The sequence below is a fragment of the Castor canadensis genome, chromosome 8 (genome assembly GCF_047511655.1).
Source record: "Castor canadensis chromosome 8, mCasCan1.hap1v2, whole genome shotgun sequence".
Classification (NCBI taxonomy): domain Eukaryota; kingdom Metazoa; phylum Chordata; class Mammalia; order Rodentia; family Castoridae; genus Castor; species Castor canadensis.
In genome coordinates, this window is record NC_133393.1 from 29,665,282 (window position 1) to 29,676,375 (window position 11,094).

The 11,094-nt window shown below is 43.7% G+C and overlaps 1 protein-coding gene across 4 annotated transcripts; it reads right to left on the bottom strand.

The window, feature by feature from the left end:
- Positions 1–277: 277 nt before the first annotated feature.
- LOC109686010 (butyrophilin subfamily 2 member A2-like) lies at positions 278–10,734 on the bottom strand. Of its 4 annotated transcripts, none has more exons than XM_074082699.1 (8): positions 10,060–10,732; positions 9,424–9,529; positions 8,371–8,718; positions 6,459–6,740; positions 4,593–4,760; positions 4,127–4,147; positions 4,003–4,029; positions 278–2,511 (listed from the first exon to the last, which is right to left on the bottom strand). In XM_074082699.1, exons 2-8 carry the CDS (start codon positions 9,506–9,508, stop codon positions 1,889–1,891), a joined length of 1,554 nt encoding a protein of 517 aa, XP_073938800.1. In that variant the 5' UTR covers positions 9,509–9,529; positions 10,060–10,732; the 3' UTR covers positions 278–1,888. The 4 variants fall into 4 exon arrangements, with proteins under 4 accessions (XP_073938800.1, XP_073938798.1, XP_073938799.1 ...); XM_074082697.1 differs by having other exon boundaries at positions 10,025–10,731; XM_074082698.1 differs by having other exon boundaries at positions 9,424–9,553; positions 10,025–10,731.
- Positions 10,735–11,094: the final 360 nt, after the last annotated feature.

Here is an 11,094-nt window from a genome sequence, read left to right on the forward strand (position 1 = left end):
TTCATGTGTTGAAATTCAATCTCCAATATGAAAACTTTTTGAAGTGGGGCTTTAGGGAGATAATTAGGTTATGATTGTGGATACCCCATGACTGGGAAGTGCCCATATCAAAGAGATCTTAGCAAACTCCTTTCCTCTTCCACCATATGAGGACACAGCAAAAAGATTAGGAAAAAGAATTGTGTTTTCACCAGGCACTGAATTTGCCAGCACCTTGATTTTGGACTTTCCAGCTTCCAGAACTGTAAGAAATAAATTTCAGATGTTTATAAGCCACCCACTTATGAAATTTTTATTATAGCAGCTTGAATGGCCAAAGTCTTACACACCAATATTAACAACTCCATCTTCCATCTTAACAAATGAGCTATTTTTTTGTTAGAGGAGGGTAAGTCTCAGAGCCTTGTGCTTGCTAGGCAAACACTCTTACAACTTGATTCACAGCCCCAGCCCAACAAATCAGTTATTTCAGTATGTTCCTGACTCTTCCCTTAGTATGCCCATTTGTAACTATAGAAATACAATTTGAAACTTATTGAAACTTTTTCCAGCCTACTTTTAGAACTGCATCAAAGTCTAGATTTTAGAATTGTCTGAAATCCAAAATACAGTCACTTAAACCAGCGCGTTTAGAGAACTGATTCTATCCTAGTTTTCAAAATATGAATTCCTGGAGACTCTTTTCATAATAATAGCATTATCTGTTGTTCTCTCATACTCTTACTAGTGTACACTATAGTTTTCTTGGTCTGACATGTCCTTTATATCCCAACAGATTAAATGCAAAGGCTAATATAAGAAACTAACCATGCTTCATTAAATCAAACATTAAATTTGCAAAAACTTAGAAGTTCCACACTTCTCAATAAAATGTATTTTGCTTTGGAAACAATTTTCTCATAAGACCTGCTATTTATATCAAACTACTTTTGGTTTATTATTGTTTTAATTTAAGTAAATAAATTCAAAAATTTTAACAATCTCAAGTACCATAAATAATATCAGATATTAATGCAAGGAAACAAAAGCTCTTTGGGTTTAAAGGCAAAAGTAAAAAGGGCTTGGGGTGTCTCAAGTGATAGAGCATCTGCCTAGCAAGTGCAAGACCCTGAGTTCAAATCTCATACTGCCCAAAACACAGTATCTAAAGGCATCCTGAGACCAAAAAGCTTGAATGCTATCTCCACTAAACCTGAACCATGTGGTAGATTTGGTCCAATACTCACCTGCTCATCAGAGACCTTAAATATTAAGCCTTTCTCTATGTACTGACTTGTTGCTTATTGCAGGGATGCCTGTGCCAGGCCAAATCCAGATGTATCATGGGAATATTCATCCCAGGTCTAGGCCTGCAAACTGAGTGGTCTGGAAATCTTGGATGGAAATGGGCCATCAACTCCAGTGACCCCATAGCTGTCATATGGGGCTTAAGCACAGCCTTGGTCTCCTCCCAGCTTCCTGGTTCACTTCCTTTATCTCTGACCTCCATTTGTGGTTCTCCCTCCCCTTTGGAGGCTCTGTGATTCCCACCTTCTTGTTACATCCTGATGTATCCTATTTCCCTTATCCCAAGTCCACAGTGTCTGGAATATTGGGCTCAACTTTGCTCAATCTTCTTCATGTTGAAGCAACATGTTTTCTGCCTTCATCTTCTCATGCTTTCTTCTTGGCTGAGAACTGTGTAATAGCCGTAGTTCCCTAGCACTGGGTCTTACAAACAAATAAGCTACTGAAGACACAGCCAAGTATGGGAAAAAATGGGGCTGAGGCCTGAAGTGAATATGAAGGAGGCAGCTGGGAAGATGTTCTGTTACATGACCAGAGGGAAGAAGGCACTATTTTCTACCAGAGGTGCTGTGCAGCTGTAGCCAAGCAGGCCATGGCTTCTCTACATGGGTCTGAGACCAAGAAACTGCTTCTGTGTGTGGTGATAGGTCCCTGCCTTGTGTAAGATCAGGCCACCCTCAGGCACTGTGACTCCCTGGGCCCCTGTGAATGCTGGACAGATGAAAAGGGGACTGTCATCAGAACCCAGCCTGAAAACCGGTCTCAGAGGCCCAGAAAAGACTGAACGGGGACATGAGTAGATGTGTGATCTGTCTCTCATGTTGTAGAAGGAAACATCTCCAGCTTCATAGTCCAGGAAGATGGCCACACGGCACAAGCGCTCTTTCAGAGGGAGGATCTTCTCAGGGGAAGACAGAGCCCGGTACTGGTTTCCAAACATCTCCAGGGTCCAGAAGCCATTCTGAGGGTACAGCAGGGCCTCCCCTTTCCTCTCCACACTGTCTCTACAAACTCCGACAGCCCACACCATTACATTTTCAACTTCCACCTCCCAGTACTGTCTCCCTGAGGAGAAGCGCTCCTTGCCCAGGACGCAAGGCCTGCAGTCAAATCTCTCTGGGTTGTCAGGCACACTCTGCCGGAAAGGGCCCCGTCTTACACTTCTCCGATCCTCTGACAGGAAAAGCTCAGGATGAGCTGTATCTGGATCCAGGACTACATCGGCTATAGAAGAAGTCTCAGGTTTAGTGCTAGGGTCTCAGGATCCCTGGAGATTGTATGATCTCTAGTCCCTAGAGAAGTCCAGAGAGCTGATGGGGCATTCTCCCATGTGGTGACCTTTTCCATGAAGGCCCCTTGATCCTTGGCAGCTCATAGGCTTAGTGACAGGAGCATTGCCCTCAGGAGAGGAGAACTGGTACTCTAAGAAACTCAGAAAGTTTAGTAAATGAACAAAATGAATGGTTCCAGCTTTCAGCATTCTCAGATCTGCCCCCTTGTCTATTCATAATATATGATCTCTGGGGCTCTCTTCAGTTAGAAACCATGCAACTTGACTTAAACCAGCAAAGAGGCGTTATCGCCCAGCCTCCCTAACCATAAATCAGTTAAGGAATTAAAGTGAATCTCCCTACACAGTGTTTTGAGTAGAATAGGATCTCTTTCTTGGGCCCTGTTTCCATGAACCAGATGATAACTTTTTAAATGACTGACAGGGGCACTCTTCATAGGATAAGGATGGAGAACAAATGTCCCTAAAGACAATCTGATAGCAGCCTGGAGGTATGTGCAGCAAGCATGAAGCGAGGGGCGGGGGGAGGGCAGGTTTCATCCAATTTTGTTTTAATGACATGGATGTGAAGCTTATAATTATGTCATCTCTAGGAATTAGGAAATGCTTCAGATTCCTCTCTTTCCATTTGTATTTATTATTGCTTATTTAGTCTACCTTTCTTATTATGTAAAATGACTTCCTCCTTCCCCCCAAGTAGATATGTCTCTGACAACCTGTGATTGTGTCTGAAGTAGATTGTGACAATTTTGAATTTTCCCTAAGAGAAAGGTCCAGTATCTGATGAAGCCTGTAGTCTTTGGAGCACAGGGGCAATAGGTGACAAATTATAAAATGCAAAGTGCTCATGAGGAGCAGGCAATTGGATTCCATGCTTTACCTCTTACCGAAAGCATGGTAAGCCCCTTAAAGGCTATACAGCACTGATACACTGAGAGTATCAGTGCTCTTGTGGGAGTAGGAAGGCATTTCTGAATACTTAATGGTGTAACCTTGAGTTTTCTTATTGCATTTTCTCCGTCTGATATTTGACTTTGCAGAATCTAACCATCTCTCAGATTATAAGTAGCTTAGACAGCACTGTCTTCTTTCAAATTAATACAGAATCCAAGAGCATTAACTACTAAAATGTAACTCTTGGGGAGGTTTGTTCTGCATGGGAAACCTCTGGTAGCCAAGGATTTATTTATTCAAAAGGAGGGATTGTGGGAAGTAAAATTCCCACAGAAGTGATCAAAAGTTGTGGGGATTCTCTGCCAGAAAGGCAGGTATTCAGCATTGGTAGGCCATTGCTGGCAGCCAGCCTGTTACTCTGTGCCCCGCCCCTCAACTCCAGCCAGCCATTGGCCCCCTTGTCTGAGTCCTCCAAAGAGTCCTGTTGGCTGGCTTGTGGAAAGATCTGAGGGAATGTGAGAGGCACTTACCAGCATGTAAGAGGGTTCTTCTCCATCCTACAAGAGACAGAGAGGTGAATGTCATGAGATAATGTCTAACCAAGCAGAACACATACTGTGCAAGGATTTGTAGTTCAGGAAAGGCTAAACTTACCCAGTTCTTCTTGAAGTTGCTCTGAAAAAGAAACAGAAACAAAATAATGACCTTGGTGGAAGAACTAAGAGTATTTGGATTTGTGTTAAATGATGCAGGATTAGTCCTTTCTATAACACCAACATTTTCCTCCTCCCACTCTCCCAAGCCTGGGGAACTGTCAGAAACCAGAAATGATACTTAATCAGGTGGCTGGATATTGTCAGTATTTTCACAGGCTTGCTTTCCTTCAACAACTTATACTGTTTGAAGCCAGGTGAGTGAATGCAATGTCTGCAAGCTGGAAGAAAGAAGCTCACAGGGATGAATAAGGATGTGAGAGTTCTAAACCCTTGCTGTTACCTATATGCATGTTCTTCCTGTTTCCCAAGCTACTATTACCTGCCACAATGGTGTCCTTTCTATGACAATGAACTGTCCTCCTAATCTTTTACCTTTTATTTGATGTTCTTCCCCAGTTCCTTACGTGTAATTTCTCTTTCTTCATATTCAACCTCTTTTTCTGCTGACAGAATCTCTTTTTCCCTGTGAAGTTTTTTGATGAGACAGATGCTCCCAGACACAAGGAAGATCACAATAGGTAGGATAACAGCCAAGGTCACCATCCAGGGAGATATACTGGGTACAAAGGATTCTGAAAAGGGAGCCAGAAAAGTCCCATTTGGTGCAAAACAGAATACCAGCTGTAAGCAGGCTCTCCAACAGCACATCTGAAGAGCTCCCTTAGATCCCTTGCTCAGATGGGAGAGAGATGGTGGCACTGTGCTGACTGACCCCACAATGACTGCCAGGGCTCCAGCCCAGAAGAAAGAACAACAGAACATCTGGGATTATCATATGAAGAATCCCAGTGTATAAAGCTAACCAGCCAGGCTGAATCACCACAGCTACAATGTTGGTGGTACAAGCCACCATCATTCTTTGCCTGGAATATTGGAGTTCCTTCCCCGTTGTCCTGCTTATGTTGTGTGCAGTCTGTTTTCAACAGAGGGGCCTGAGATCATGTTCATTCTTTGCTAAACCTTCCAATGCTTTCCTGTATCATTCAGACTAAAAACCAAAATCTGTGGCATATGTTGCTGCATATATAAGTGGTCTTATCACCTCTGTGAAGTTATAGCCTCTCACTCCCTGTACTCACTCCATTGCAGCCACACCACCTTCATATCTGGGGATTGAAACTGCCAGACACACTCCTATCTCAGGCCTTTTGTATACACAGTTCCTGTTGCCTATGTTTGCTCAGTCCTCAAATAACTGCTTGGCTCACTCTCTTATTTTTTCAATTCCCACCTTTACAGACCATCCTGAAAAGATGAGAATTTCTTGATCAAGATGGTCTTTTCTGACAGCCCTGTTAATAACTTAAACATCCTACATCTTTGGTACTACCCATATCCTCCTTGTTTAATCTTTCCTACAGTATCCATCACTATCTAATATAACATACAGTTTAATTATTTCATCATTTGTCTTAACTAATTATTGCATATGCTGCTGTCAACAAAAAACTCCAAAACAAACAAGCATAAAGAACAATAATAAAATATGGAGAGAAGCATGGAAGGATGACTTTCTATGGATGACCACTGGGTAGTGGTACTATCTGCTGAAGCTCTCCTAGGAGATTTCCAAAGGAATAGATCTAGGGAAATTCCTTATCTACAGACATTCATAAATTCATTCAACAAATATTCAACAATCATCTTCTGTTTTAAAGACACTATTCTGGATATCAGGATTAACTCATTGAACGCAGCATATGAAGACACATGACCTCATGAAGTTCACATTCTAGAGACAGCAGCATATGCAATAATTAGTTGCTTTTTTGAGACAGGGTCTTGCTATTATCTCAGACTTGTCTGGAATTCGCTATATAGCCCAGGCTGCCCTCAATTTTGTGATCCTCCTGCCTTCATCTCCTGAGTGCTGGGATTACAGACAGGCACCACCACAGGCAGCATATGAATGTTTAAACTGTGCTACAGCACAGGGAATTTATGAGGAAAAAAAATCAGATTTACTCTCAGAGAAGAGACTCCTACTCATGTCTCTTAAGACTCTCTGGGGCTGGCAGAATGGCTCAAGTGGTATAGTACCTGCCTAACAAGTGTGAAGCAGAGTTCAATCCCCCAGTCCTTCCAAAAAACAAAAACAAAAAACAAAAAACTGACTTTCCTCTTGGAAGAGGACTCAGCTCAGCTTTAACTTCCAGCTCTGTAGGGCACAGGACCCTCCCACCCACATTCCTACCCCCACAACAGGCTTCAGTATGTCTGCTAAGGATCCCACCCTCATATAATGAGTCTCCAGAGGGCCAAAAACTAACCTGGAATGAAAATCATACTTTGAATCTCCTGGCCAAGCAGAGTGTTGTTGATGGAGCAGGTCATGTTCCTCACAGAGCAGTCTCTGATGATCACAGCCATGGTGACCATGTAGAGGCCAGCTCTGTCAGTAGTATAAGATTCCTCCAGGGCAGGCATGACCTTACCATATGGGTCTCTCCACACTGCTCGGGGCTCTGGGTACCACCCTGCAGATGTACATTCCAGCCGAATGCCCTCATCCTCGTGGCCCTTCATTTCAATAAGGGGCTTAGAGCCCAGGCCTGGGGAGAGATACCAGAACTCAGCTAAAAAGGCAGCAGTTTGGTTTGGGATGTAGCTCAGTGGCAGAGTTGCTTTCTTGGCATAAACAAGGACCTTGGTTCAATCCCCTGCACCACCAAACAGGCAGTGGTATTTCAAGGTGTCTTCAATGATGAGCTCTTAATGGTGGGAGCCAAATGGGTATGTCCAATGCCACCTGAAACAGGTGGGCTTAAGGACTTCACTTTGTGCTCCTTGGGATAACCTCTCAGTAGTTTTTACCTCTTGAAGCACTAGAATAATACAGGGACAGAAACTTGTCAGGCTGCCACAATCTTATGAAACTTTTTGACCACAAGACACTGTTCTTCTCCTCTGGTCAGGGCTTTGCACCACAGTTTCCTTATCCTGATCAAAAAGAGAGAAGGAAATCACCCATGGCTATCCACTAATCACAAGAGCTGCTGTTTTTAGCAGTTGATTAAGTAATCCTGCAAAGCCAACCCTTAGCCCAATTCAGAGATGTTTACCTCCTAGGAGTTCAGTCAATTAGGCAATTTTGAATAGTTTCTTCCTAATAGTCATCTTAAGAACATCTGAATGCACCTGAGATACTTAATATAACAATATCATCTCCTCAGTGAATGTCATCAGAAGAATACCTTGGAAAATTGTGTGAATCCAGATTCTTCCTAACTATATTCTATCTTTAAAAGAGTAAACTAAAGAGAACACTGAGTGTGAAGAAGCTGCAGACACATGGTCCTGGGAGATTTTTGTCCCTTTGGGAGTATGTCCAGTGATCATCCAGACTTTTATTGGGTAGTTCCTTTGTTAAGCCTACTCAACAAAGAATGCCAAAGACAGGAAATTAAAAGCACTCACTTACTTTGATGAATGCAAACACCAAAATACCACCATTGACTTTTCTCTCTTAAAGGCTCAATCAGTCTCAAAATGTTTCTGTTCATGCATAATATACTGATTCTAGGGGGTGAGGTCATTTCTTAAAGCCACTATTAATACACTCCTAGGAATCCCAGTTTAATTTCCATTTTTATTCTGAAGTTCTGCCAAATTGCTCCTGGCAGAACTTTAGTTGTCTCTGTGGGGCCACCAAGCTTAATACATAATTATGTCTCTACTTAATCATTCTTTAATGAAGTCATCTATATACATGTCATTCACTGTCTCTACATTCAGTATTTGAGGAAAGGGAAGAAAGGCAAAGTTAATATTTATCAATAAATGAGATGTGTATATATTGTAGTGCTTTGGGCTCTGTTGTTTGTTCTGGTTGTCTCAGTGCAATTACTGATATTGTCATCTTTTGTGCTCACAAGTGGCCAGTTTCAATGACAAAGAATGCATTAATTATCTTCAGGGATTAACCTTCACTCCCCCTCTCCCCCCAAAGCAACAACTGAGTTCTGTGTATGCTTTTCAAGAACCAGTGCCCACAGCTCAGCAAAGCCAACCCATTCTCATGGCCCTTGGACAAGAGCAAGCCACCCTCCTTATGTAAAGGGGATTGCAGGTTAAATATATAAATAAATAAGTAAATAAATAAATAAAACTGCTGGCCTGCAATGGGCCTAAGGTTAGGAGAGAAACTGGGAAAAAGAAACAGAAAAAACTGAAGTGACTCACCTGCTACCATGAGGCGCATGATGGCCTCATCATATGACCTGCCTTCCTGGAAGTAGCAATGATAAATGCTGTTCTCGTGGGCTGTGACATTGTGTATAACCAGCGCCACACTTCCCTTGCTGATCTCTGTGCTCACAAAGGTGGTTCTTCCTTGATATTCTTCCATCTGCTCCTCTGTTCTCTCTCTCCTGCCCTTATACACGAGCACCGCGGGGGAGAACTGAGACCGAAACCACCGCACCTCCATGTCCTCAGCATTTTTCTCAGGTGACAGGTGGCAGTGTAATGTGGTGTTATCTCCTACCATGGCCAAGATGGGATCAGCAGGCCCCACAACAGTAAACTGGGCTGTTCAATGAAGGGGGAGAATCAGAAGACACTCTGCCATCAATATTCATCATGGGAAGGGAAGTAGCTATTTTAGGGGATGAACAAATTCTTTCTAAGGCTACAGGGCCCAGCTTCCTGGGCTGAGGGTTTTAGGGAACTGTAGCTGTCACTGGCAAGAAGCACTTCTGGGAGCAGTCCCTACTGAGGCTGCTCACGTTTCATGAACAAAACACTAGGAATCTCACCCAGAGCATCCTCCAGACCCTGTGCTCACAAGGACTTTTTCCTCTATTCCTCAATCTAGTACAGTGTCTGAGTGTAGTACAAATTTGAACTATCTAATAGTTCCAACTAAAATAAGTTGTCAGTGTAAAACACGCACTAGATTTTGAAGATTTAGAATTAAAAAATATAAACTATCTCATTAGTAATATTTTACATTAAGTAATAAGCATTTAAGGCCTAATATTTGATTATTTGGGGTTATACAAAATATATTATTAAACTTTATTTCATCTGTTTTGAAGCTTGAATGTTGCAGCTCTCCTTTGTGGGTGTCATTGCATTTCTATCGGACAGCACTGGTAGAAACCCAGTGAACATGTTCAGAATGAAAGGACGAGGCAACGAAGTGCACTCCTCCTTCGGCCCCTGTTCACAGACTGGTGTTGATCCTGCTTTCTGAGAAGCTGAAAGGAGCAAGTGGCCTGCTGTCCTACCTACCTGAGACCAGTGCAAACAAGCTGAGGAAGGGGAAGAAGAGCAGGGAGGCTGGTGGGCAGAAGTGCAGGGAAGCAGCTGACTCCATAAGTAACCAGGACGGATTCACCTAGGACAGGCAGGGACCAGAAGTCTAGGGTTACAGAAGAGAAATCAGCCGAGTAGACTTGGCACTACAGTTCTCATCTAGGTCAAACTTTTTTGTCACAATGTTGGTTTCCTGAATGCCATGACTTCAGTCTTGAGTAGATCCCTTCATCCCACGGTTCAGGTATACCCCATAGATGGGTTCATTAAGCGGCCCACGAAACAAAGCAACAAAAACACCGGGCAGGCAGTTTTCTGCCCTCCAGTTCACGTCTCTTTCCAGAGTCCAGTTTCTTCAGTTGTCACTTGATATTCTTCCACCCCCTCCCTCCGTTCTCCTCCTCCTTCCTGCGAACCAGATCGATCGGCCCCAGGTAAAGCCAGGCATGTTCGCGCCTCGTGGTAGTGGGCTCCCCCTCACCAAGGGACCCCGTTTTTCCTCCGTAGTAGATTCGGTTCCCTCACCTACAGCCCCCATCCCGGACCTACGGCGCTTTTGACCCCCTCCCTTTCCTACCTTCTAGAATTAGCATCTCTGTTTTCTTCTCTCACCCTCAAATGATGATTTTTTTGGCCGTTCTTTTTCTCTCTAATCCGCCATGGACACAGTCACCACCGGAGAACAAACTGTTACAAATGAGAAGAAAGAACTTCTCTTCGCCTTGCATGAGTTGCGGTGTACTGATATTCGACCACCAGACCTGAAAGCGCGGATCCCCTCAGCGACCATATACCCAAATTTCCAATGAGTGGTTTAAAGCCTGGGATTGGCCTGCTGTGCGTCAGCAACCAATAGTATTACTGAGCCTTTCTGTCACCAGTTACTAGGTAGAATATTCAGAACAATTTGGAGGTGGGTCGGGAATAGCAAGCAGCAAAACGACTTTTTGGGAGTATAGGGTCTTTTTATTTCCTTTTTCTTGTACAGAAACGAGATACTGCTGTTTTTAGTTTAGGGTTTTTTTTTTTTTTGTAAAGCCTGAGGTTCCTGGCGAATTGTGGCTGCTAACTAACAGGAGCCGTCTCTGTGTGTATAAGAGTGTGTGTAGAGGTTGGGGTTGGGAGAGCAGAGCCGTGATGCGGCAAACATGAGCCGCACTCTTTCCAAACCCAGAGGAATCTGTTCAAGTTGCTAGAGCATGGGAGGAGATTGCAGGAAGCAGGCAGGGGTTCGCGGGGGTGGGGGTGGTGGCTGTTACTGCGACCTTGTCTTTCATTCAAAAACTGCTGGGTCTCTCTCTCTCTCTCTCTCTCTCTCTCTCTCTCTCTCTCTCTCCCTCTCATATATATATGGTAAGGTACTGCCGAATAAAGACCACGCCCCCTGGTCAGTGAGCAGCGGCTTGGGTGAAATAAGTGTTGCGTTTTATAGGAGGGGCCAAGCCATGCGGGAGGGAGAGTGTTTCTGGTCTACGATTATCTGCGATCACCAGATGGAACATGTCGACATGCCTGGCTAGTTGAGTAACTGGAAGTTCCTGAGTTGTTTTGCAAGCGGAGAAACAATCAGGCAAGGAGAAACAAGTGGTCATAAATCAGGGAGTCTGGTTTCGGTGCTAGCCTCGCCCCAAGAATGCCAGGGACCTA

Excerpts from the sequence above, each read along its gene's own strand:
- LOC109686010 (XM_074082699.1), bottom strand. The coding sequence starts at position 9,508 with ATGGAGTCAGCTGCTTCCCTGCACTTCTGCCCACCAGCCTCCCTGCTC. Across the intron at positions 8,719-9,423 it reads CTTGTTTGCACTGGTCTCAG|CCCAGTTTACTGTTGTGGGG; the intron begins GTAGGTAGGACA and ends TTCATTGAACAG. Across the intron at positions 2,512-4,002 it reads AAGAACCCTCTTACATGCTG|CCGATGTAGTCCTGGATCCA; the intron begins GTAAGTGCCTCT and ends CTTCTTCTATAG.